The 26871-nt window shown below is 38.6% G+C and overlaps 1 protein-coding gene across 5 annotated transcripts in view; it reads right to left on the reverse strand.

Moving 5' to 3' along the window:
* The window catches only part of LOC121373312 (vacuolar protein sorting-associated protein 13A-like), a 197762-nt gene that overhangs the window by 91480 nt on the left and 79411 nt on the right, over window positions 1-26871 (reverse strand). For 4 of the 5 annotated variants that reach the window (XM_041499874.1, XM_041499872.1, XM_041499875.1 and 1 more), the window contains 13 exons: window positions 25986-26142; window positions 23598-23630; window positions 19113-19154; window positions 15553-15635; window positions 13878-14118; window positions 12570-12686; window positions 11134-11237; window positions 9383-9550; window positions 7655-7962; window positions 6422-6572; window positions 3729-3909; window positions 1196-1320; window positions 283-452 (listed from right to left, as the gene is read on the reverse strand). In XM_041499874.1, coding sequence (XP_041355808.1) covers window positions 283-452; window positions 1196-1320; window positions 3729-3909; window positions 6422-6572; window positions 7655-7962; window positions 9383-9550; window positions 11134-11237; window positions 12570-12686; window positions 13878-14118; window positions 15553-15635; window positions 19113-19154; window positions 23598-23630; window positions 25986-26142 — 1880 coding nt within the window. Of the gene's footprint in view, window positions 1-282; window positions 453-1195; window positions 1321-3728; window positions 3910-6421; window positions 6573-7654; window positions 7963-9382; window positions 9551-11133; window positions 11238-12569; window positions 12687-13877; window positions 14119-15552; window positions 15636-16679; window positions 16719-19112; window positions 19155-23597; window positions 23631-25985; window positions 26143-26871 lie in introns of all 5 variants that reach the window. The other variant, XM_041499873.1, reaches the window with a different exon arrangement.

Consider the following 26871-nt stretch of genomic DNA (forward strand, 5'->3'; position numbering starts at 1 on the left):
AAAACTTATAAGCTGTCAACAATAGAAATGATATCAGACCAAAAACTTGTATTATTACTGTGAGCTATTCAGCAAAGAACACATGAACAGTTTTTGCAATCACACCTCAAAAAAAAAAAAAAAAAAAAAATTCTACAAAACGTAACAGATTCTTATAAGCTTAGTTTGAGTTATTCAGCAAGAATTAGGAATTAAAAACTTCTTTTTTTTTTCATTTATATTTTTGTGAAAACTGGACATTGAATATACACAGAAAAACAAAATACTTTCAATAAATCATACCTAGTTATGCCCCTTTGTTTTGAGGGTCGAAGGTCGTCCAAGATGGTGTCCTTGAGGATGACAGTGGTTACCATGGAAGTGTCGGACATCATCTGTCCGTCTAGTATAAAACCCTGCAGTTCAAACTTTCCTAAAGCTCGTGATGTCTCACGCTGACAAATACCTTTTTTCTGTCAATTAGAAAGTAGTATATTCAGACAAGACAAGACACAAGACAAGACAATTTTTATTCAGTATAAAGGCCATAGGCCCATAATACAGTCAGAAACTGTTATACATGTTATATAGTCAGTTATATAGTCAGTTATATAGTCAACAGGACAGACATAAAGTTTGCAAAAGATTTACATGACATTTTACTTTATAAACAATATGTAAACACTGACACAAAACAAGAAGATAATACATATACACAAACGTCACTCACATACAAATGTCACTCACACACAAACATCACTCACACACAAACATCACTCACACACAAACGTCACACACACAAACGTCACTCACACACAAACATCACTCACACACAAACGTCACACACACAAACGTCACTCACACACAAACGTCACTCACACACAAACGTCACACACACAAACGTCACTCACACACAAACATCACTCACACACAAACATCACTCACACACAAACCTCACACACACACACAACGTTGCAAACCTGTACCTACCAGCCTTATGTCTGATGGCTTAACCACGACATCACCAGGCCAGTAAATAATTACTAAAACAGTAGTTTATAAATATGCGTTATCTCCCTTGACAGGTCTTACCAGATTGCTGTCCCCTGTGTACACCATGGCTGCCAGAGACCTCAACACAACATCACCAAGGCCGGTAAATAATTACTAAAACAATAGTTTATAAATGTGAGTTATCTCCCTTGAAAGGACTTACCAGATTGCTATCCCCTGTGTACAACGTGGCTGCCAGAGACTTCAACACGAAGTTGAACTTCATCTTGCTGTAAGCTGCTTCAGTGGTCTTTACAACATCTTGTGATGGTTCCTTCTTCGGTTTAGCTTAAAAAACAGAAAACAAGGTCATTATCATATTATGTAACTGAAACAATAAAATTTTGGTAAAAGTAAAAATGTTGTGAGAGTGACTTATTTTTGTACTTATATCCAATTATCTTGTTCCAGCCAGTGCACCACGACTGGTATATCAAAACGTCATGGTATGTGCTTTCCTGCCTGTGGGAAAGTTCATATAAAATATAACCGTAAATATAACCGTAAACACAATGTGTTGAGTGCATCGTTAAAAGAAACATTTCCTTCTTTCTTTCTATCCAATTAATGTTCAAGCAGGCTGTCCTGGGCACACACATCTCAGTACCCTCTCCCTGGATCTGTGCCTGAATGTAAATAGTGAGCCAACTAAGGCATCATAAAGACATCTCAGTACATTTAAAACTGGCCTCGGTGGCATCGAGGTTAAGCCATCGGACATAAGGCTTGAAGGTACAGGGTTCGCAGCCCGGTACCGGTTCCCCACCCAGAGCAAGTTGTAATGACTCAATGGGTAGGTTTACGGCCACTAAACCCTCTTCTCTCTCACTAACCACTAACCAACTAACAACTAACCACTGTCCTGGACAGAGGGCCCAGATAGCTGAGGTGTGTGCCCAGGACAGCGTGCTTATACCTTAACTGGATATAAGCAGGAAAATAAGTTGAAATGAAATGAAATGATGGCTATTTTGAGTCCAATATGCATGATACAGTTATTTTAACACAGTGTGAAAGAGAAAACCCACTGTTGAAGCCTTTCCTTCTGAGAAGTAGCAAATTATCTCTTATACAGGACAGTGCAAACCACAACCTTTTGGCACCAGTTGTGGGAGACACTGGTTGGGTGGGGAAATAAAGAAAGCATTGATTGTTTTCTCCGTTATGAATATTCAACCTGACCTCAACCTAATGGCAACCCCACCACTGACCACCCCACCTCACCCCATACCTCCCCACCCCACCCCCATATTCCCACAAACTGGAAAAAAAGCATTTGATGTTCTGATTGTAGGTCACTGGTTGAGTCAGAAAGTAATTGATTTGCCAACTGTGGAACATTAGTTGGATCAGAAAGAAAAAGCCTTTATGTTCAAGTTGTGGGTTACTGACTGGGTCAGAAAGCCTTTATGTTCAAGTTGTGGGTAACTGGCTGGGTCAGAAAGCCTTTATGTTCAAGTTGTGGGTTACTGGCTGGGTCAGAAAGCCTTTATGTTCAAGTTGTGGGTTACTGGCTGGGTCAGAAAGCCTTTATGTTCAAGTTGTGGGTTACTGGCTGGGTCAGAAAGCCTTTATGTTCAAGTTGTGGGTTACTGGCTGGGTCAGAAAGCCTTTGATGTTCAAGTTGTGGGACACTGGCTGAATCAAAAAAGTCTTTGATGTTCAAGTTGTGGGTTACTTGCTGGGTCAGAAAGCCTTTGATGTTCAAGTTGTGGGACAATGGCTGGATCATACAAGTCTTTGATGTTCAAGTTGTGGGACAATGGCTGAATCAAAAAAGCCTTTGATGTACAAGTTGTGGGTTACTGGCTGGGTCAGAAAGCCTTTGATGTTCAAGTTGTGTTATGGGTTACTGGCTGGGTCAGAAAGCCTTTGATGTTCAAATTGTTAGACACTGGCTGAATCAAAAAAGTCTTTGATGTTCAAGTTGTGGGTTACTTGCTGGGTCAGAAAGCCTTTGATGTTCAAGTTGTGGGACAATGGCTGGATCAAACAAGTCTTTGATGTTCAAGTTGTGGGACAATGGCTGAATCAAAAAAGCCTTTGATGTACAAGTTGTGGGTTACTGGCTGGGTCAGAAAGCCTTTGATGTTCAAGTTGTGGGTTACTGGCTGGGTCAGAAAGCCTTTGATGTTCAAATTGTTAGACACTGGCTGAATCAAAAAAGTCTTTGATGTTCAAGTTGTGGGTTACTTGCTGGGTCAGAAAGCCTTTGATGTTCAAGTTGTGGGACAATGGCTGGATCAAACAAGTCTTTGATGTTCAAGTTGTGGGACAATGGCTGAATCAAAAAAGCCTTTGATGTACAAGTTGTGGGTTACTGGCTGGGTCAGAAAGCCTTTGATGTTCAAGTTGTGGGACAATGGCCGAATCAAAAAAGCCTTTGATGTACAAGTAATGGGTTACTTGCTGGGTCAGAAAGCCTTTGATGTTCCAAGTTGTGGGTCAATGGCTCGATCAGAAAGCCTTTGATTTTTAAATTGTAGGATCCTGGCTGAATCAAATAAGTCTTTGATGTACCATGGGCACTGGTTGGGTGAGAAAACTCAGATTTTTAAGACGTGGGATTCTGGCTGGATGAGCAGATAAACCTGATCCATTACCGGGGATTAAACCTACTATCTATAAACACCTCATGCAAGCACTCTACCCGTGAGCTACGTTCAACCCGGGAACACTCACTAACAATGTTATACCTTCAAGAGTGGATGCCGTGACTGGCGTCACTGTGGTGGCTGTGATGGTCGACCCTGCCTGTGTAGTTGACCCGACTGACGTCTTCACGTGTAGATTATCACCATCTGGTGACTGACCCTCCTTCAGGTTCTCATCCAACATCTTCATGATTATTGTGTAGTCGCCCTGGCTCATTTTCACCTGTCAAAACAAAACAGCTAAAATTTACATCTCTTGTACAAGAAAATAACAGTTACTCTTCACATCTAATACAAGAAAAAAACAGTTACTCTTCACATCTTGTACAAGAAAAAAACAGTTTCTCTTCACATCTAATACACAAAAAAAAACAGTTACTCTTCACATCTAGTATAAAACAAGTTTCATGATTATTGTGTAGTCGCCCTGACTCAGTTTCACCTGTCAAAACAAAACAGGTAAAATTTACATCTCGTACAAGAAAACAATCACTCTTTACATCTAGTACAAAACAAATTTTTAAAAACTTATACAGAGAGACATGAAAAGAGATAAAAACAGAGGAAAAATAAAAGGAAAAAGAGACAGACAGACAGACAGAGAGCAAGAACCTTAGGTTCTACCAAGATATTTGAAAGTGGTGGAAATCAGAGAGAGAGAGAGAGAGAGAGAGAGAGAGAGAGAGAGAGAGAGAGAGAGAGAGAGAGAGAGAGAGAGAGAGAGAGAGAGAGAGAGAGAGAGAGACACAGACAGACAGACAGAGAGAGACAGAGACAGACAGACAAACAGACATACAGAAAGAGACATGTACAAAAAGACAGATTTATAGGGACATAAAGAGACAAAGATAGAGACAGACAGACAGAGACAGATAGCAGAGTTCTGCTTAAATATTTAAAAGTGGTGGAAATAACAAATTGGCAGAGTATTATAGTGCCAGTTAGGCCCAATCAGCACTGACCACTGTCCATAGAACCATGTGACAGAGAATGGCAAAAGGTTTAAAAGAGTACATTTTGTTTTGTTTAACAACACAACTAGAGCACATTGATTTATTAATTATTAGCTATTGGATGTTTGGTAATTCTTATATAGTCTCAGATAAAACCAACTACATTTATGTCAACATATTTTCGTGCTTATATCCAATTAAGGTTCAAGCACGCTGTCCTGGCCACACACCTTAGCTATCTGGCCTGTCTGTCCAGGCTAGAGAGATAGTGATTAATTATTATTGGTTAGTGAGAGAGAAGAGGATTTAGTTGTCTTATACCTACCCACCGAGTCGTTAAAACTCGCTGTGGGTGGGAACCAGTACCGGGCTGCGAACCCAGTACCTACAAGCCTTATATCCGATGGCTTAATCACGACGCCACTGAGACCACTTAACTACATTTTTCCTTTAGTAGCAGGGGATCTTTTATATGAACTTTCCCACAGGCAGGAAAGCAAATACCATGACTTTTGATATACCAGTCGTGGTGCATTGGTTGGAATGGGAAAAAAACCCCAAATCAGAGAATGATGTCCACTGAGGTGGTTTGATCCTATGACCCAAGCGCCGACAGACAGCGCTTTACCGACTGAGCTAGATCCAAAGAAATGTTTTATTTAACAATGCACTCAACACATTTTATTTACAGTTATATGGCGTCAGACATATGGTTAAGGACCACACAGCTATTAACAGAGGAAACCCGCTGTCGCCACTTCATGGGCTATTATTTTCGATTAGCAGCAATGGATCTTTTATATGCACTATCCCACAGACAGGGTAGTACATACCACGGCTGTTGATACACCAGTCGTGGTGCACTGGCTGGAACGAGGAATAGCCCAATGGGTCCACCGACGGGAATCGATCCCAGACCGACCGCGCATCAAGCGAGCGCTTTACCACTGGGTTAGATCCTGTCCCTTGATGAATAAATAACGCTGATGACAGAACTGATGTTATAATATATGATATATCATGCGAGAGCCCAACCAACTGAGCTGTAGTCCGTCCCACAGGAAACCTCTTTTTTCATACTATGGAATTGACTACAAGTTATTTATTTCTGATAAGACTGTTTTCTAAAATGGACACAAAAATAGTATTTTTTGGTTATTTCCAACACATTTTTACTTTTCTTCTTACATGAAACCAAACTGAAATTATTTACAAAAAAATATGTTTATAGAATGATGGGACAGACTATAGATGCTAAGAAGTAAACAACCTACAACTTTTTTTTTCATTTTATTTAGTTATGACATCCCTTTGCAGCGTTTCTGCCAGAACTTTTGGGTATGGCGCTATGGAATTGAATGCAACCAGTCAACAGAGGGTATGGGGGGCCTCCCCCAGAAAGAAAATGGGTTAAGTTTAGGGTTAGGGTTAAGAAAATCATACAGTAATGATAAGAGTCATTAATTTTGTCAAATAAAATTTGCAAAAACTTTTGGATATGGCACCATACCCATTTTCCCCTTTGGCAGAAACCTTGCTTTATATACTAGTTAATAATTTTATTGTCAAAATGGCCCAGTAACTTTCTTTTTTTTAAATGGTACATAATATTTTATATGTATGTACTTACTGCATTTATTTTATAAGGGGTTTTCATTTAGCTTTCTCTCTGCTTGTATTTATGATACTGTACTGAACAACTCATGTTTACCCCTCTACACGGGCTGTGTGTTTGTTATGCGACGGAATGAAAAAATAGAGTTAAAAAAAAAAAAAACTTACAGAAATTGCCTCCAGTGTCCCGCCAACGTCGATGTCGGGGAGGTCATGGAACCATGCGGCTGACAGATTGCGGGCGATTTTCAGAGAGATGGTTATTGGCTCCAATATCAGACACTCTGCCTCCACCACTCCACTGGTTAACATAATGGCTCTACAAATAATAATACATCATAAACAAATAACAGAAATTCCCTGATAAAAACAAAACAAAAACATAGTAGTCAAACTCATCATTGCTATACAAACTAGTAATAAAGGGCTTCGAAAACTTCGAACACTCGATAAACTTGATCTCTCGACCTAATTCTTTGGTTCTGCCCTAAAGATTTAATAGATTATGCATCTCTAAAACTCGACGCATGTGGATTGATCAAACTGTTGTTGCCGATAATATTTTAAAGACAAATTAATTGTCAATCTGGTCAATCAGACGAAGAATTAAGGTGATAATTACAGAATAATAGATTGCCGACTAAGTGTTTGCTTGTCGGTGTTTGTACATGGCGGAGAGAGTCGTTACGTAAGACATAATTACAGACAGTCTGGTTAACTTCAAAGAGCTCTGGTAATAATTGTTAGCATTGTTTCCTCCTTTTTTTTATAAATGTTAGTTCCTGATTTGCATTAATGCTTTTTAATGATTTTTCCTTCTTAAAATAATAAAAAATAATTTTTTTAAAAACAAATGTCCTAAGTGTTATTCATCGTTCAGTGTTTTATTTGTTAGTTACGTTCCACCATGTTTTGACATCTGCAAAATACATCAACGTTCATTATATCATTTACTTCCTGTTTCAAATCTGAACTCTTACATATTAACTCCCTTAGACTCAAACTATTTTTTCGTCCCCTTCAAGATCGAGTTATCGAAGTATGACTGTATTTGAGACTATTCATTCATTACTAGGGTAGCTTATGCCTGTATAAAATACAGAGACCCAAATGGAGACTGAATGTCAGTACTGTTACCACTGAGCTACATCACCACCTATCAGACAAAACCTCAGATTCTGTATACCACCATTAGCTGTGACTTACCGAGACAACTTGAGAGACATGAGAACAGCTGTGACTTACCGAGACAACTTGAGAGACATGAGAACAGCTGACACTTACCGAGACAACTTGAGAGACATGAGAACAGCTGACACTTACCGAGACAATTTGAGAGACATGAGAACAGCTGACACTTACCGAGACAATTTGAAAGACATGAGAACAGATGACACTTACCGAGACAATTTGAGAGACGTCAGGACAATCTCCATCTTGTCTAGGACGGCCGGCATTCCACTGGCCGGCAATTTGCCCGCCAGGTGGAAGCCATTGTGAAGGTCAAGGTTACCGAGATCAGCCATCAGTACATTCTTGGATGTTGACTTCTGGGGCACAATGATCACCGGGGCCTTCATCTTGATGTTGAGAGCGATGCGCGACGCATTCTCCTGTAGACTTTTTGCAGCCTCCGCAGAATATTCGGCAACCGCGTCCCCAGCTTCCTTCATTTTGTCCTTCGCCGCTTGGAAGTTGTCAAGGAAACCCTAAAAAATTAAATATATAATAATAATGTATACTGACATCCACAAGAAACTTTACATGCATTAAATCTGAATAATTTGATAAATATTGTTGCTAATTGAAAAGAAGGAGGAAATGTTTTATTTAACGACACACTCAACACATTTTATTTACGGTTATATGGCATCAGACATACGGTTAAGGACCACACAGATATTGGGGGAGGAAATACGCTGTCGCCACTTCATGGGCTACTCTTTTCGATTAGCAGCAAGGGATCTTTTATATGCACCATCCCACAGACAGGGTAGCACATACCATGGCCTTTGGTGTACCAGTCATGGTGCACTGGTTGGAACGAGAAATAGCCCAATGGGCCAACTGACAGGGATTGATCCAAGACTGACCGCGCACTGAGCGGGCACTTTATAACTGGGCTACCTTCTGCCCCAAGAACCCAGTAAAGACTTTGCATATATCACTAAGTGCACTGTGACATTCAGATGATGGACTCCATGATACTTTCATAACCAACCATACCATTTGTTGGTTTTCTATAATACAAGTCTAGAGCTTTCCATGAAAGAACAAGAATATACAAATTTTAGTATGGCATTAAATTCTGCAACTGTGGATAAAAATTCAAAAATGTGTATCAACAAAAAGCAGATTCATAAAAACAGTTTCAGTTGGCCTTATAGCTACACCCCCCCCCCCCCCAATCCACCCCCTTTCTTAAGTGAATAAAGAGTCAAGTTAAAATTTGTTTTGTTTAACAACACCACTAGAACACACTGATTTATTAATCATAGGCCATTGGATGTCAAACATTTGGTAATTTTGACTCACAGTCTCAGAGTAAAACTGCTACATTTTTCCATTAGGAGCAAGGGATACTTTATATGCACCATCCCATAGACAGGGTAGCACATACCACATCATTTGATATACCACAACAGTCATGGTGCAATGGCTGGAATGAGAAATAGCCCAATGGGTCCAATGATGGGGATCGATCCCAAACCGACCACGCATCAGATGAGCGCGCTTGGTCCGTCTGAGGGCCCATAGGGCTATTTCTTGTCCCAGCCAGTTCACCACGACTGGTATATCAAAAGCCATAGTATGTGCTACCTTGTCTGTGGGATGGTGCATATAAAAGATCCCTTGTTACTAATGGAAAAATGTAGCAGGTTTCTCCTCTAAGACTATATGTCAAAATTACCAAATGTTTGACATCCAATAACCGATAATTACTGAATCAATGTGCTCTAGTGGTGTTGTTAAAACAAACTTCTCAAAGACTATAGGTGTATGTAAAAACTACCAAATGTTTGACATCCAATAGCCGACAATTATTAACTCAATGTGCTCTAGTGGTGTTGTTAAACAAAACAAAGTTTAAAGTCCTGCCTCTACATGTGAATAATGAGTAGCACGTACCAGGAGGTCCATGACGAACTTGTTGAGGAAGACGAGACGGATACATCCCATCGTGACCTCGACCTTCGTGTCAACACAAGACATGTCGGCGTACTTCTCGCCCTCCGTCCCGTTGTTATAGGCAACCACATCCAGCTTCAAAACCTCACTGCCTTCAATCCCCATAATCTACAGAAAAAAAGAAAGCAAAAAAGAACAATTAGTGCCCTTAAATCTAACAATAAACAGATGTCTCCCTTCAATATCCGTAACCTGTAAAGTAAAGTTTGTAGAAAACTTGGACCAGTTTACTATCATAGGGGTAAAATGCAATTTGGTTGAGGTCAGGCTAAGTTGAAAAGAAATGATAGCTCGGGTTTTATCTTTAACATCTTTTTTATTAATTGTTTTCCTTATTTTCTTAATCTTTATTCTTGGTTTTTCTTTTTCTTTTTTTGCAATAATGACTGTGGACAATTCATTGGCATCTTGAATGTAAACATGGTGGAATAATAAAAAAAAAAACAGAATTAGAAACTCCAGAGTCTACAGCAAAACTTGGATTGGATTGCCAATGCTTTTGCTGACTTGCTAAATTTTTAGGTTTATGTTTTGGGGGTTTTGGGGGGTGTTTTTATCATGCTTACTGTGTTTTGTTGTTGTTTTGATGTTTAGGGGGTGGGCGTTGATTGCATACATCTTGTTATAGCACTACTTGGGCTTAAAACATAAAATTAGCAAAAATAAAAAGAATACCACAAATTTAAATGTCTCGCATACTGTAACGTTTTTTCGGTGCACTGTATTAAATATCCATAGGTACAAATATAAACCAAAATTCAATGACCTAGAACTTACAGTTTGTGAGAAACTGATCTAAACATGAAACTTTAATGTTAAACTTTTAATGCAAACGTCGACCTCATCACTGTCCACCCTGACTTCCACTGCTACCAGAAAAAGTATTACCTGTATCTCTCGTCTGAAGGAAGGAAATGTTTAATTTAACGACGCACTCAACACATTTTATTTACAGTTATATGGCGTCAGACATATAGTTAAGGACCACACATATACTGAGAGAGGAAACCCGCTGTCGCCACTTCATGGGCTACTCTTTTCAATTAGCAGCAAGGGATCTTTTATATGCATCATCCCACAGACAGGATAGCACATACCATAGCCTTTGATGTACCAGTCGTGGTGCACTGGATGGAGCAAGAAATAGCCCAAAGGGCCCACCGATGAGGATCGATCATCCCAAACCGACCGCGCATCAAGCGAGCGCTTTACCACTGGGCTACGTCTGCCCGGTATCTCGTCTGTTTACTTTGTAAAAGTGAGATGAAAAAAGATGGCACCTTTGGTGATTTTATCAAGTGATGACAGAGTTTTATCACCTACATTTCTAGACTCTGTTAATCAGCATCATTCCCCAACATTTCCCCATTTTTATTCCCAATTTTTGACTAAAAAAATTTGCAAGATGAATGTAAATATTACTTTTGTTTATTATATAAAGATATATTTTGAAAATCATAGGTAACACTTGGCAAACACACATTCCCTCACCCATAACATTTCAAAATGCAAAATAGATGTAAATAAATACAAGTATATTTATAGTATTACTCTTTTAAATTCTAACTTAGCTTAATGAGATGTTTTAGAAATAAAACTGAAAATTCCCATTGTTTTTTTTAACACAATTTTGGAAATAAAACCCTTGGTAATATGCAAGTTGTGTTCAGCACTAATCAAACTGCACTTACCTTGGGATAGTGAGTGTTCTTCGTCGGGTCGGCTATTTTCATATCTCGGAGAACTGCTCCGATTGTCGTTTTGGCTTTCTGGACAGCCACGAAGGCATCGATACCTGTAAGATAACAGTAAACCAATTCACCAAAGATCCAGTCACATTCATTGAAAAGTTGAAAGTTTGTTTTGTTTCACGACATCACCAAAACACACTGACTGACAAATCATCAGCTACTGGATGTCAAACATTTGTTCATTCTGATATATAGTCTAAAAAAAGGTTTGCTTTGTTTAACAACACCACTAGAGCACGTTGATTTATTAATCCTTGGCTAATGGATGTCAAACATTTGTTCATTCTGATATATAGTCTAAAAAAAGGTTTGCTTTGTTTAACAACACCACTAGAGCACGTTGATTTATTAATCCTTGGCTAATGGATGTCAAACATTTGGTAATTCTGACATATAGTCTAAAAAAAGGTTTGCTCTGTTTAACAACACCACTAGAGCACGTTGATTTATTAATCCTTGGCTAATGGATGTCAAACATTTGGTAATTCTGATATATAGTCTAAAAAAAGGTTTGCTTTGTTTAACAACACCACTAGAGCACGTTGATTTATTAATCCTTGGCTAATGGATGTCAAACATTTGTTCATTCTGATATATAGTCTAAAAAAAGGTTTGCTTTGTTTAACAACACCACTAGAGCACGTTGATTTATTAATCCTTGGCTAATGGATGTCAAACATTTGGTAATTCTGACATATTGTCTCAGAGAGAACACCTGCTGCATTTTTTCATTAGTAGCAAGGGATCTTTTAAATCCACCATCCCATAGACAGGATAGCACATACCATGGTCTTTGATATATACCAGTAATGGTGCACTGGCTAGAACGAGAAATAGTGTTTTAATAATAAAATATTGATCAAAAACTAACCAACTCACATTAATATGACGTCATATATTACCAACGACGTACTACTCCCTATTTTAAACACAATGACGTCATAGCCCATACAAGACAGATTTATTCCGTATGGGCCGATGTCATGGAATAGGTCTGTCTTGCATAGCTAGGGATGGAAGAACAAGTTGTAAGAAATATATGATATCTTAAAGGACATGAATGTAGCATTTTGTTTCTTACACATCACCAAAAACCAGGTTTAAAATAAACTTAAACATGTTTTCCAACTAGTGCTGTAGTTAACTTATGTGTTCCAGAGAAATGAAACTCAGATTAACTTCTATCATAGAGCAATCAATTTTGATTGAGCTTTTGTGATTGGATGGTATGGCTGTGGCTATTGGGTCATTACTTAGCAGCAGCCAATAGCATGTCTTTAGAGCAATATCACCTGTATGTGTGTTTTTGGTGAGTGCTGTCATACGAAACACATTTACAAAAACTGTGTCATGCTATTCAATACTAATCAACAAACCTTCGATCTGAATATCAGTAATTAGCCTCTTCTCCGTTGCTACGGCAATATAAAGAGCTTTCATTTCAGCCTTGATTTTCACATCTATGAGATCTGGGTCAACGGGTTTCTCCCTTTCTGTAAACACAACATATATAGTGAACACAATGCCTACTCCCATAATTGATCCTTCAACATCTATAGTGAACACAATGCCTACTGCCATAATTTATCCTTCAACATCTATAGTGAACACAATGCCTACTCCCATAATTTATCCTTCAACATCTATAGTGAACACAATGCCTACTCCCATAATTTATCCTTCTACATCTATAGTGAACACAATGCCTACTCCCATAATTTATCCTTCTACATCTATAGTGAACACAATGCCTACTCCCATAATTTATCCTTCAACATCTATAGTGAACACAATGCCTACTCCCATAATTTATCCTTCAACATCTATAGTGAACACAATGCCTACTCCCATAATTTATCTTTCAACATCTATAGTGAACACAATGCCTACTCCCATAATTTATCTTTCAACATCTATAGTGAACACAATACCTACTCCCATAATTTATCCTTCTACATCTATAGTGAACACAATGCCTACTCCCATAATTTATCCTTCAACATCTATAGTGAACACAATGCCTACTGCCATAATTTATCCTTCTACATCTATAGTGAACACAATGCCTACTCCCATAATTTATCCTTCAACATCTATAGTGAACACAATGCCTACTGCCATAATTTATCCTTCTACATCTATAGTGAACACAATGCCTACTGCCATAATTTATCCTTCTACATCTATAGTGAACACAATGCCTACTGCCATAATTTATCCTTCAACATCTATAGTGAACACAATGCCTACTCCCATAATTTATCCTTCAACATCTATAGTGAACACAACGCCTACTCCCAGAATTTATCCTTCAAAAGCAAGAAGTAAAAGAAATGATTTAGTTGTAAAAAAAATTGTTACATATTCTTGAATGTATAATCTTCACAATTCTAAAAAAAAAATTGTTATATTTGGGCCTTTAACACTGGCCTCACCAGGGAAGGGGCCCAGGCGACCTTGCCCCATCACAAACAAATCCCCTTTTTAAACCCTCCAACCTTTTGTTATTTGCCTGTTGCTCCCATAGCAGGTGTAAAAGCCATTGTGGATGCCCCTCTCCCCCTCACCACCTCGGGCAATATAAAATTCTGGCTACGAAAATGGCCATTAAGCAACTTTCAAACAGCCCCTTTTTAAAATGCGAACATGTCTGCCCAAGAAATATGAAGCAATCTGTAAATTACTCTTTCTTGCGGGTTTCTTCTCTTTGGATTCCTCTTCTTTCTTGTCAGCTTTCCCTTCAGACGGCTTCACTTCAGGGGCAACAACTGCAGGTTTGTCGGCTGGCATGATGTGCTGAGCGAATTCCATCAGACTGAGTATTGCCTCCTGATGCAGCATGAGCTCCAGGCCGGCGAACTCCACTTCAATTGACTGCTCCGTCTTGCCATACACCGTGTCAAATTCAGGGCCCTTTTTGTTCGCCTGTAACAAAGAAAGAAATGTTTTATTTAACGACGCACTCAATACATTTTATTTACGGTTATATGGCATCAGACATATGGTTAAGGACCACACAGATATAGAGAGGAAGAAAGGAAATGTTTTATTTAACGACGCACTCAACACATTTTATTTACGGTTATATGGCGTCAGACATATGGTTAAGGACCACACAGATATAGAGAGGAAGAAAGGAAATGTTTTATTTAACGACGCACTCAACACATTTTATTTACGGTTATATGGCATCAGACATATGGTTAAGGACCACACAGATATTGAGAGAGGAAACCTGCTGTCGCCACTTCATGGGCTACTCTTTTCAATTAGCAGCAAAGGATCTTTTATATGCACCATCCCACAGACAGGGTAGTCCATACCACGGCCTTTGATATACCAGTAGTGGTGCACTGGCTGGAATGAGAAATAGCCCAATGGGCCCACCGACAGGGATCGATCCCAGAGCGAGTGCTTTACCACTGGGCTACGTCCAGATTAAAAAAATAATTCCAATCTCCTAAGTTAAGGACCATAAGTCTGTTTAAAATGGGTAAATCGCCATGAAAGTCAAACTTGATCGGTAACAGTACATGATAAACTATATACAAAAGTTCTGCTCAATATCTAAAAAAAGTCCACAATTATGTTTTTTATATTTCCTAAGTTCGACAGCCATAACTCTGTTACAAATGGATAAATCGCCATGAAAGTCAAACTTGATCTGTAACAGTACATCATAAAGCTACATACCAAATTTCAGCTCAATATCATGAAGCATTGTGAAGAAAAAAAAAGTAAGAGGAAATGTTTTTTTTTAATTTCCTAAGTTTAAGGGCCATAACTTAGGGTAAAAAAAAGTCCATAATGGGGTGTTTTCATATTTCGTAAATTTGATGGCCATAACTCTGTTAAAAATGGGTAAATTACCATGAAAGTTGAGCTTGATCTGTAACAGTACATGATAAAGCTACATACATTTTTAAAAAAAAAATTTATCTCCTAAGTTCAAGGGCCATAACTCAGTTACAAATGAGTTAATCGCTATGAAAGTTAAACTTTATCTGTAACAGTACATGATAAAGTTATATACAAAATTTCATCTCAATATCTTGAGGCATTGCGAAAAAAAAATTCAGAAAACTAATCTTCTATTTCATAAGTTGCACATTTCGGTTTCGTATCTCCTAAGTTCAATTAAGGGCCATAACTTGGTTTAAAATGGGTAATTCGCCATGAAAGTCAAAGTTGATCTGTAACTGTACATGATAAAGCTATACACAAAGTGTCAGCTCAATATTGAGGCAATGCAAAAAAAGAAGAAGACAAGAACACTATATGTGTGACAGACAGACATACACAAGACAGAAGGTAGGGGACTAATAGAAAATGTCTTCTCCAAATGTGATAACAACAAACCTTGAGGTACACCACATGGAGCAGCTCTGAGTATTTAACGTACGGCGTTCCAACCAGGCTGATAGCCATCTCATAGTATTTCCCTAAAAACAAACAACATCATGGGTTAAACGACTTTATGAGAAGTAAACTCACAGACTGGTTACCGATTGGTTACTCGCTGTCAACTGGATATTCATTGGTTACTTGCTATCTGTTTACTTATTGGATACTTGAAGTTGACTGCATATCTACTGGTTACCTGCTAACAATGCATGTAAACTGTTTCTTAATTGGCTACTTGCTGTCAACTGTATACTCATTGGTCAATAAATGTGAATATTTTTAAATTTTAATTGTGAGAAAAAGCAGCTGATCAGTTTATTTATTTTTTAGAAAACATGAAATGACATAAGATCTACATGTAAGTAATTACACTGTACATTATGAATCTGTATCAAATGCATTTTAATAAGTGTGATTCCTCTCTCCATAGCCACTCGAATACAGATTATTTCTAGGAGTGCAATTCCAACCCTTGTTAAAAGCATATTGTCACAGATCACTGACCTATTTACTGGTCTAACAAAGTATTACCAGAACAAAAATAATTTGATTTGTTCCTAAATGTACTTTATTCAACCATCTTCATAACCACCATATGACATTTTGTAAAAATAACTGAATTATGGCAATGGTCCAGAATTCAAAAACTAAAATTGCCGAGAGGGTTGACATGGATTTCACTCCATCATGGTTCAGTTAAGGTGATGCGATAGCTAGATTTGGTTTCCAACAATTAATGTAATTTTTTATTTATTATCCATTTTTAGAGAAATAAGGTTCTTAAATCCGTGACAGTATGCCTTTAAGCATTTTCAGCAATGTTTTGGGGTCTTTTGTCATCATCTTGTCTCGAAAACAAAAGTATGCTGTGTTCGTATATGTGTGGGTGCCTCAATCTATTTGTCATTCCTTTTTATTTATTGAATAAATATTGTTTTAAACCACCACCCCCCAAAAAAACAAAAAAAACATGTATAACTGTGGTAAGTCTTCTAAGATGAGGTGAGTAAAAGGTTATGTGTTATGCCAAATGCTGGGAACTGACTGCGACATATTTTTGATATTGCACATTAAATACTTACCTCGGTCACCGCCCAGCTGTTCCATCATGATTTCAGAGGCTGATAAAATAACAAGTGTGAGTATGAACAAATAACATTTAAAAATAAAATTAACAACAAACAGATTAAACAAATTAGCTTACTTTGGAATTGTGATGAAGCCTAGAAATTTTATCTTTGAACATTTTAAAACAATTAATTGCCAAGAATTGTTGAGAAATATTACAGACACAGTCCCTAAGCCCAAACATACTTCTTTCATTGACTGTATTTTGAGTTAGGACAAAGACCAGGATTGCACATTGGATTTGCTAAAATTGTTAAATTAATTAAGAAGTTGCAATGTATTAATGTATTACTTTAATTTAATGGTTAAAAATATGAAATTGTCAAAAAATATATTACACTGCCCTGAGAGAGAGAGAGAGAGAGAGAGAGAGAGAGAGAGAGAGAGAGAGAGAGAGAGAGAGAGAGATAGAGAAAGAGAGAGGGAGAGAAATAGAGAGAGAGGGAGAGAGAGAGAGAAATAGATAGAGAGGGAGAGAGAGAGAAATAGATAGAGGGGGAGAGAGAGAGAGGAATAGATAGAGAGGGAGAGAGTGCGAGTGGAATGTAGGTAGGAAGAGGGAAGGGAAGAGAGAGAGAGAGAGAGAGAGAGAGAGAGAGAGAGAGAGAGAGAGAGACAGACAGACAGACAGACAGACAGAGAAAGAGAGAGCGAAGATAGGAAAAGAGAGGAGAGAGGAAAAAGGCAGTGGCAGAGACAAAGACAAAGAATAATAAAGAATAATAAAGAAACAGAAAGGCAGACAGAAAAAGAGAGAATGAGATAGAGGGAGGGACGGACATCAACTTTAGATGAGTTACATCACTGTGTTCACGTAAACCAATACATCTAGGTCTTATTTTGGAAAGCGCGTCTCAGTAATCCAGAAATGAACTTTTGCTTCATTTACTATTTGAATGAATTAATGAATTAGTGTTTATTGACACCCCAGCACAATAATACACATCGGCTAATGGGTGTCACAAATGGTAAGTATATGAAAATGTTTCAAGACAAAAATTCCATCAGCCTTATAACAATTCCAAAGTCCAACAACAAAGAAAACTGAAACAAAATCAATAACATACAACAATGCAAAACATGTTCAACATTATATAACTGAATTCAGGCCTCTCCATTATATGCTAGCAGTGTCTTACTCTCGCCTCATACTCACCCAAATACGGAAAGTGGCAAGTGTTTCTGCACTCGCCGTTTATCATTTTATTTTATTTGTTATGATGCTTATTTTAGACATTTGTGGAACTGCTCTCCTTAGCTGAAATTTCTCACCTGCAGGTAGCAGTAATTCGTATAGCATTCTACTGGGAAGTTCACCTAACTTTTAATAGCACAGTTAATGCTACCAGTCCTGCCATTGCTGACAAATGTAACAGTGTTAGTTAGCATAAAATATGATTAAATTCCTGTGATTTTAATTTGAGCTTTTATCAATGTATATACCAGATGCTACTGTGCTTGATATGTGCTACTAAAATAAGATGTGGTCGTTTTGTGTGTGTGTGTGTGTGTGTGTGTGTGTGTGTGTGTGTTGGGGGGGAGGTTAGGAGGGGGAGGTGTGCAGAATTAAGGTAGTCAAAGACATTTCCTGTTATATCTGATGCTTGCAACTTAACCCCCATTTTCTTTTTGACTTACTGGTAGTATTTATATTCATTGTGTATGTATATGTTGATTGAAATGCTGTGTGTAGCAGGTTAAGCCATCCATATACATGTATGTATATAGAGGATATTTCATGTTTTTTGTCAAATATGATTTATATCTCATCGAGTAAAGTTTGCAATCATATCTCACAAGTCGCGCAAGTGTGACAAGTATGATATGATTGCAAACTTCACGAGATATAAATCATATTGGACAAAAAACATGAAATGTTCTATTTATTATATAACTTTTGGCAATTTACCTTTATTTTTAAAATGCCAGCAGCAAAATAGTTCCGGCTTTCTTACAGTGAAGATAACACTTCCTACAGTGACGATAACACATTTTAGAGTGAAACAGTGAAATTTTCATTCTAAAATGTGTTATCATCACTGAGTGACTGATAACACTTTTATTTCACTGATATTTTAAGATATTTCACTAAATGTTATGTAATAAATGTTCTTAATGTCTGTGGGATTTGGTTTGGTGGTATAGACCCTGAAATTATCACAAGGAAAGCAACTGATATGGTTCGGTGATATAGACCCTGAAATGATCACAAGGAAAGCAACTGATTTTTATTCCTGATACATCCAAATGGAGAGGCCTGGATTCCATTTTGATGAACAACTGCATACATTTTGTAAAACTCATAAACACAACATTGGTAAATACTGCCAACATGAACTGTTGAAAAACTTGTTGATGTAACAATACCGGTAGGTTTATACACTCACTGTTTTTGCGAGGCCAATACAAATAGGTTGTAGGGCGGCGGTCTAGAATAAGCAGATATTAATCTGTATTTCACAACAGTTGAACACTACAAAGTCACAGCGACATAGACTTGAAGGTGCTTTCATTTTTAATTAAATGCAGCGTAATGAGCTTGGAGAAGTAAAAAAAATCACTGAAAGACCCAGTAATACATACCAACATCAAATATCAAAATATAATTTTATTTTTAAAAATCACTCACAATTACATGTAGAAGCTTAAGTGGACGAGCAAGGGGGGCAGGGGGGGAACTCTCCCCCCCCCCCATGCTTAATTAAATCCTCAATTCTGGGCAAAAGTATAGATATTCAGGCAAAATGTGCTAACCTCAGGCCTTGTTACCATGTATTTCCATCATTCTACCAGCAAAATTAGTTGAGGGTGCTGGAGCAAATCCTCAAATTTAGGTAAAAACGATAGATATATTCGGGCAAAATGTACTAACCTGTGACCACTTTATCAAGTATTTTCAACATGCATCTATAATCACAACATTGTTGTCATCCATGTAAAAATGTGCAGTGATTCATTTGGAACCCTATATGGCTGCTTGGCAGTAATGTTAATATGAATAAGGAAAGAAGGAATTGTTTTATTTAACTACGCATTCAACACATTTTATTTATGGTTACCTGTATATGGCATTGGGCATATGGTACATACCACGGCCTTTGATATACCAGTCGTGGTGCACTGACTGGAGCGAGAAATAGCCCAATGGGCCCACCGACGCGGATCGATCCTAGACCGACCTCGCATCAAGTGAGTGCTTTACCACTGGACTACGTCCCACGCCTAATATGAATAAATGTTGTTATTCAGATTTGGGCTTTTTTTTTTAATTCAGCCTGCCCTCCTACAACAATGGGAGCCCGTACGCCTGATCAGAAGATCGAAACAGTGTAAACAAAACAAAATGTGACTAGTGTATATTCAGAAACTAATTAACACAAACACATAAAAAATTAGTTGTTAATTAACACGTTAATTAACTTCACCTTTTTGGCGTATATACATTACAGGCTGCAAATTTAGCATGATTCCGTGCTTACATGAATCAATGATTTGGGTTGGAAGCGTAAGAATGCTACAAACAAAATCCCCAAAATATCTGTATTACATCATGTTAATAGTTCTGGCAGAATCCTAACAAAAAATCCCCAAATAGACTTGAAAACATTGTCAGAGATCAATTATGCCCGTAAAAACATGTTAAAAATGTTTAAGCTCTTATGAACAAGTTATGCTAGGCTTGGACAACCAACTGCCAGCAGAAAGCTGGCCAAGTCAATGGTTGTGTGGTAATTCCCGCTGCTCTCGACTTACGACGGGTGCACTCAAGACTCACAACTATATGGTCTTTGGAGTCGTATACAACAAAAATGGAGAAAACTTGGCATGTTGTTTCCGTTATAGAATTGTAGAATGTGTTACAGACATTAAAGTCTCAATAATGTTTTATTAAACCAAGTAAAAGGATAGATGGCTCAGATTAAGACGGAGCAAAAAATAAGAAAGTCCGAATCATACAAGCGAAGGAAAAAGAAGGAAGTTACAGTCACGTGACTGGGAGAGAAAGGGTGTGCAGTAAAAGAATCTTAGGCCATCCCATTGGCTGTTGGGATGTTCGAACCAGACTACTATCCTTCGGGGAATAGTTTGAGAACAGGTGATATTGAAAAGAAATCAAGTTGTAAGAGCACTTAGACTAGCAATGGACAGTTGTAGAAGTTGTGAGAGCAGAAAGTTGACCAACTTTGTCATAGCAGTTGGTAGTCTGAGATTAGCATTTTGCTTCACTTACTCTTCATAGAACAGTTTTATTTCAAAAGTTTAATATTTAAAAAAACAATTCAGAAGTCAAACAATAAACAAGTGTGATTTAAATTCAATAACAAACACATGCAGAACTGTGGAAAAGAGTCAACATTATTTAATGGAATGTTTTTAACAAAAACTACATAAAATAAAATAATAATAATAATTTTATATAATTACAAACTTTCCGCGTTTATACGATTTACGATTTATGTGTATTTTAACTAAATATTGTGTGTCCAGGCACTTGTGTATAAATTTTAGAAGAGGGTGGGGGCTAAACTGTGGCTTGCAAAATTTATTAGGGGTTAAGACATGCTTCCCCGGAAAAAATATTGAAAAAAAAAAGAGAAAATCTGTTTGATCAAGGGGAGCGTTCGACTACCGAAACCCACCCTCTGTGCACGCTTCTGTATTTGTAATTATACTAAAACGCAAAAGAAACGCAGGTCCTGACAATGAGAAGGAAATACACTTTTTAAAGCAATATCTTTGGTGGAATTGAACCTGAACGGTGCTAACGGTAATGGCACTCCATGGTCCCACCCGCGTGTCAATTTTATTACCTGAGTAACATAACGGATTCTCAAAACACATTATTTGCACGTGCTGGATCACCCGTATCATGAATCCAATGCAAACACGCTCAATGAAATGCTTTAAAAGCCGACATACCTGGATTTAATCGCATAAATTGAATTTGAGTGGCGGGAGACAACAGAATAATATTTTTCCAAATGCCGCGACTGGCGCAAGTCTAGCGAGGGATGGCCATCGGGATGTTGCAAGCCGGACAGACTCATACTGCTGTAGCCAACCAATTGGGATGCCATTATTCGACAGTCACACGACTTTCCCAACGTCACCAAATCACTGGATTCGTAAACGATCGACCTCGCACCGACCGCCCGAAGGTGACAACCGCAGCCCAAGACCGGTACATCCAGGTTACCCACCTTAGGAATCGGATGATGCCAGCAACTCACACCATTCACCAGGTGCATGGCCCATGTGGTCCAGTGTCCGCCGATACCGTCCGCCGCCGTCTGAGGGCAGCAGGACTCCATAACCGCCGTCCCTATGTGGGACCAATATTGACCCCTCGGCACCACCAACGACGTCAACAGTGGGCTCAACAACATCAACAATGGCGACGTGTCCAGTGGTAACAAGTTTTGTTGACGGATGAGAGCCGTTACAACCTTTCCAATGCTGATGGCCGAATCCGAGTATGGCGACGTCGACATGAACGTTACTCTGACTGCTGCGTTCTGCAGGCTGACCGATGGGGCTGGGGTAGTCTGATGGTGTGGGGTGAGTTTACATTCAACCACAGAACACAACTTCATGTCTTCAGACAACGAGTTCATGCCGCTGTGTACCAAAATGACGTCATCAACAACCACGTCGTTCCCTTCTTTGCTGTCCACCCACGTGTGCGCTTGCTGCAGCAAGACAATGCCAGGCCTCACACGGCCAGGGCAACACAGGCGTTGCTGGCTCAGCACAACATCCCAACGTTGTCGTGGAAGGCCTTATCACTGGACATGGCACCTATCAAACACGTCTGGGATGAAATCAGACGTCGCCTGCAGGCTCGCGGACATCCTCAGAATCTCCAGGCGCTGGAGGCAGCATTGGTGCACGAATGGAACACACTCCCTCAGGCATTCTTCCAACGGCTTATGAACTCAGTGAGGAGACGTTAACTGTCTGTTTGAATGCCCAGGGTGGTCACACACGATACTGACATTGACAATGCTACAGGTCGTCTTTTTCAAAAAATTTAACATGGACCCCCATCCTGCTTTATGAAATGAAACAATATCCAAAAATGAATTCAATCCAAAATTTCCGACACCAATATGTGCAGAATTGGAGTGGCTCCAAAATAAATGTTGAAATCCACATTTAGTGTTGTATTTTTTATATTTTATATCCAATTTAATGAGAACCTGAGTTTCTTTTGCGTTTTAGTATATATAAGAACTGTTTGTCATTTTTTTTTAATGAATTTATCAATGTACAGCTATTACAAACTGCATAAAATTGCGTAGCATAGTGAAGGATTTTAAAGTAAAAACCTCAGAAAACCTCATTACGTAAACCAGATCATGTGAAGAACGTTAGAAACTGAATTATGAATTATGTCTAGTTTTAACTAAATAAATTGTGCTCTTTTATACAATTTGTGACTTATACATCGATAAATTGACAAAACATTATAAACAATTCTTATATAACAATACTTTTTATAATAATAATAAATTAAAAAAATTATTATTATTATTATTATAATAATAATAAAAATAAAAATAAAAATAAAAATAATAATAATAATAAAAATAACAATAACAATAATAATAAAAATAACAATAATAATAATAATAATACAGCCCTCTACATTGTGACAATTTTTTTCATTTGGCAACTAAAACATTTCATACTATTTATATAAAAATGCAAGAAGGCGCCATCTGCTCCTAGATGAAAAAGTTAATGTCAAGGGCTGCAATAACAATAATAAAACCAAAAATAATAATTGCAATAAATTTTTTTTGGCAAAAACTACAACATGAACTGTTGGAAATCATATTAAAGAAATTTGTTAGCCTTATTATCCTCACCAGACTCCTTCTGCCAGGATGCAGGACGACATTCTATAAGATCCATATACCAAGTTTTATTGTGATTACCGTATATCTTCGCCTGTAAGTCGATCTCGGCTATAAGTCGAGTCCCTAATTTCAAGCCATGAAAACTTATTTTTTTATTGACCCGTTTATAAGTCGACCCATGAAAAACAACATATAAATATTGAAGTATTTCTTACTTTCAGCACATGAGAACAATAATGTACAATATTTGAACAAAAGAAAATTATTTTACAAACTTCGGTTTTCACCTTTTGTACATCGCAATATTCCAATCAAACTACATAGCATCAAAACGAAATATTCCCTTAGTAGATAATGAAAGCTGTTTGACTGTTACTGTATGGCACTGTACAGCATGGTTTTGTGCACTGACAACAACTTTATTTATAAACACTGACAACAGATCACTATGATAAAACTGAAAGTACATGTATCATCGGTTAATCACATGTTTTGCCGCCATATTAATACATGTAAGGAGGATAACTCTGGAAAGTACACTGGTTTTTGTACCAAATGATGTGTGTCCCTATTGGTCTAGTGAACTGCAGAGATCAGTCTTAAGTTATTTTAAGGGAAGGCTCAGTAATATTCATGACGTTAATCACCGACAAGACATTGTTTGAACAACCATTAATGACAGTGAGCAGATTTCAAAATAAACCCAGGCAACAGGTAGTTAGTATTGTTTACATTTTAGCTATTAGTGATGACTGTTATTTTAACTAAGTGGACTGTTGTCTTGGCATGTGAGCGACATCGCACGCCTTTTCGCATAACCAAAACCGCTCTAATGCCAAAAACCCCCAAATGGTTATAAAAAATAAATGTGTCAAATTAACATATTTGAGTATAAATACAGGGCATACTTCAACAATAAAACTTGTAAAATAATCCTCAAAACGGTAATATTTTTGGGTGAATTTTTTTTACCCTCTTATAAGTCGACCCCCCAAGTTATAAAATAAATTTTGGGTGAAAAAAAATCGACTTATAGGCGAAGATATACGGTACACAAACGTAACACTACGACCTAGCTCTAATTAGCTGTTGGTGCCATCATTAATTTCGAGCCCTGGGTAGGCATAAAGACAACAACCTCCTGTACCGCACCTCCCCCTCTCTCCCCGCGATTAGTTCGAGCCCCGAGTGGGTATAAAGACAATTGCCCTGTATACCACACCTCCCCTCAACCCCCCATGATCAGTTCAAGCCATGAGTGGGTATAAAGACAACTGCCCTTTATACCGCACCTCCACTCACCTCCCTCATGATCAGTTCAAGCATTGAGTGGTTATAAAGACAACTGCCCTTTATACTGCACCTCAACTCACCCTCCGTGATTAGTTTAAGCCCTGAGTGGGTATAAACACAACTACCCTTTATACCACACCTCCCCGTGTTCAGTTAAGCCCTGAGTGGGTATAAAGACAACTACCCTTTATACCACACCTCCCCCTGTGATCAGTTCAAGCCCTGAGTGGGTATAAAGACAACTGCCCTTTATACCGCACCTCCCCTCACCCACCTCCCCCTGTGATCAGTTCAAGCCCTGAGTGGGTATAAAGACAGCTGCCCTTTATACCACACCTCCCCTGAACCCCCACTCTGATCAGTTCAAGCCCTGAGTGGGTATAAAGACAACTGCCCTTTATACCGCACCTCCCTTCAAACCCCCCCTCCCCCCCCACGATCAGTTAAAGCCCTGAGTGTGTATAAAGACAACTGCTATTTATACCGCACCTCCCCTCAACCCTCCCCGGAGATCAGTTCAAGCCCTGAGTGTGTATAAAGACAACTGCCATTTATACCGCACCTCCCCTCAACCCTCCCCGGAGATCAGTTCAAGCCCTGAGTGGGTATAAAGACAACTGCCCTTTATACCCCACCTCCCCTCACCCCCACCCCCGGAGATCAGTTCAAGCCCTGAGTGGGTATAAAGACAACTGCCCTTTATCCTGCACCTCCCCTCAACCCCCACCCTGATCAGTTCAAGCCTGGAGTGGGCATAAAGACAACTGCCCTTTATACCGCACCTCCCCTCAACCCCCACCCTGATCAGTTCAAGCCTGGAGTGGGTATGAAGACAACTGCCCTTTATAACGCACCCTGATCAGTTCAAGCCCTGAGTAGGTATAAAGACAACTACCTTCTATACTGCACCTCCTCTCACCCCCCCATGATCAATTCAAGCCCTGAGTGGTTATAAAAACAACTGCCCTTTATACTGCACCTCCCCACACACACACACGTGATCAGTTCAAGCCCTGAGTGGTTATAAAGACAACTGCCTCCTGTCCAACACCTCCCCCGTGATCAGTTTTGGATCAGCCCTGAGAAGAAGAAGACTATATCTACCCTTGAAGCGGAGATGTTCGAGCTTGAGTGAACTGATGTGAGCCTCCACCTTCATGTCGAATGTCCTCATGTCCATCGCGGCTCCGATTCGCTCCACCACCAGCCGCAACAACGGAACATCCTCCCCGCCAGTCTTTTCACTCACATTCAGTACCACCTGTAACACAAGCTCGCACTGGTCAATATGTACCACCACATGTAACACACTCTCATTGGTCAATATGTATCACTACATGTAGCACTCGCTCTCATTGGTCAATATGTATCACTACATGTAACACACACTCTCATTGGTCAATATGTAACACACGCTCACATTGGTCAATACATATTAACACATGTAATACACGCTTGCATTGGTCAATATCTATTGTCACCTGTATTATACGCTCTCAATGGTCAATATGTATTACACATGTAACACACATTCCCAATTGGTCAATATGACATTGTATTACACATGTAACAAACACTCCCAATTGGTCAATATGTATTACACATGTAACACACACTCCCAATTGGTCAATATGTATCACCACATGTAACACACACTCCCAATTGGTCAATATGTATTACACATGTAACACACTCCCAATTGGTCAATATGTATTACACATGTAACACACACTCCCAATTGGTCAATATGTATCACCACATGTAACACACACTCCCAATTGGTCAATATGTATTACACATGTAACACACACTCCCAATTGGTCAATATGTATTACACATGTAACACACACTCCCAATTGGTCAATATGTATTACACATGTAACATGCTCTCATTGATCAATATGTATTACACATGTAACACACGTTCGCATTGGTCAATATGTATCACCACATGTAACACACGTTCGCATTGGTCAATATGTATCACCAC

The sequence above is a fragment of the Gigantopelta aegis genome, chromosome 5 (genome assembly GCF_016097555.1).
Source record: "Gigantopelta aegis isolate Gae_Host chromosome 5, Gae_host_genome, whole genome shotgun sequence".
NCBI classification, from domain to species: Eukaryota; Metazoa; Mollusca; class Gastropoda; order Neomphalida; family Peltospiridae; genus Gigantopelta; species Gigantopelta aegis.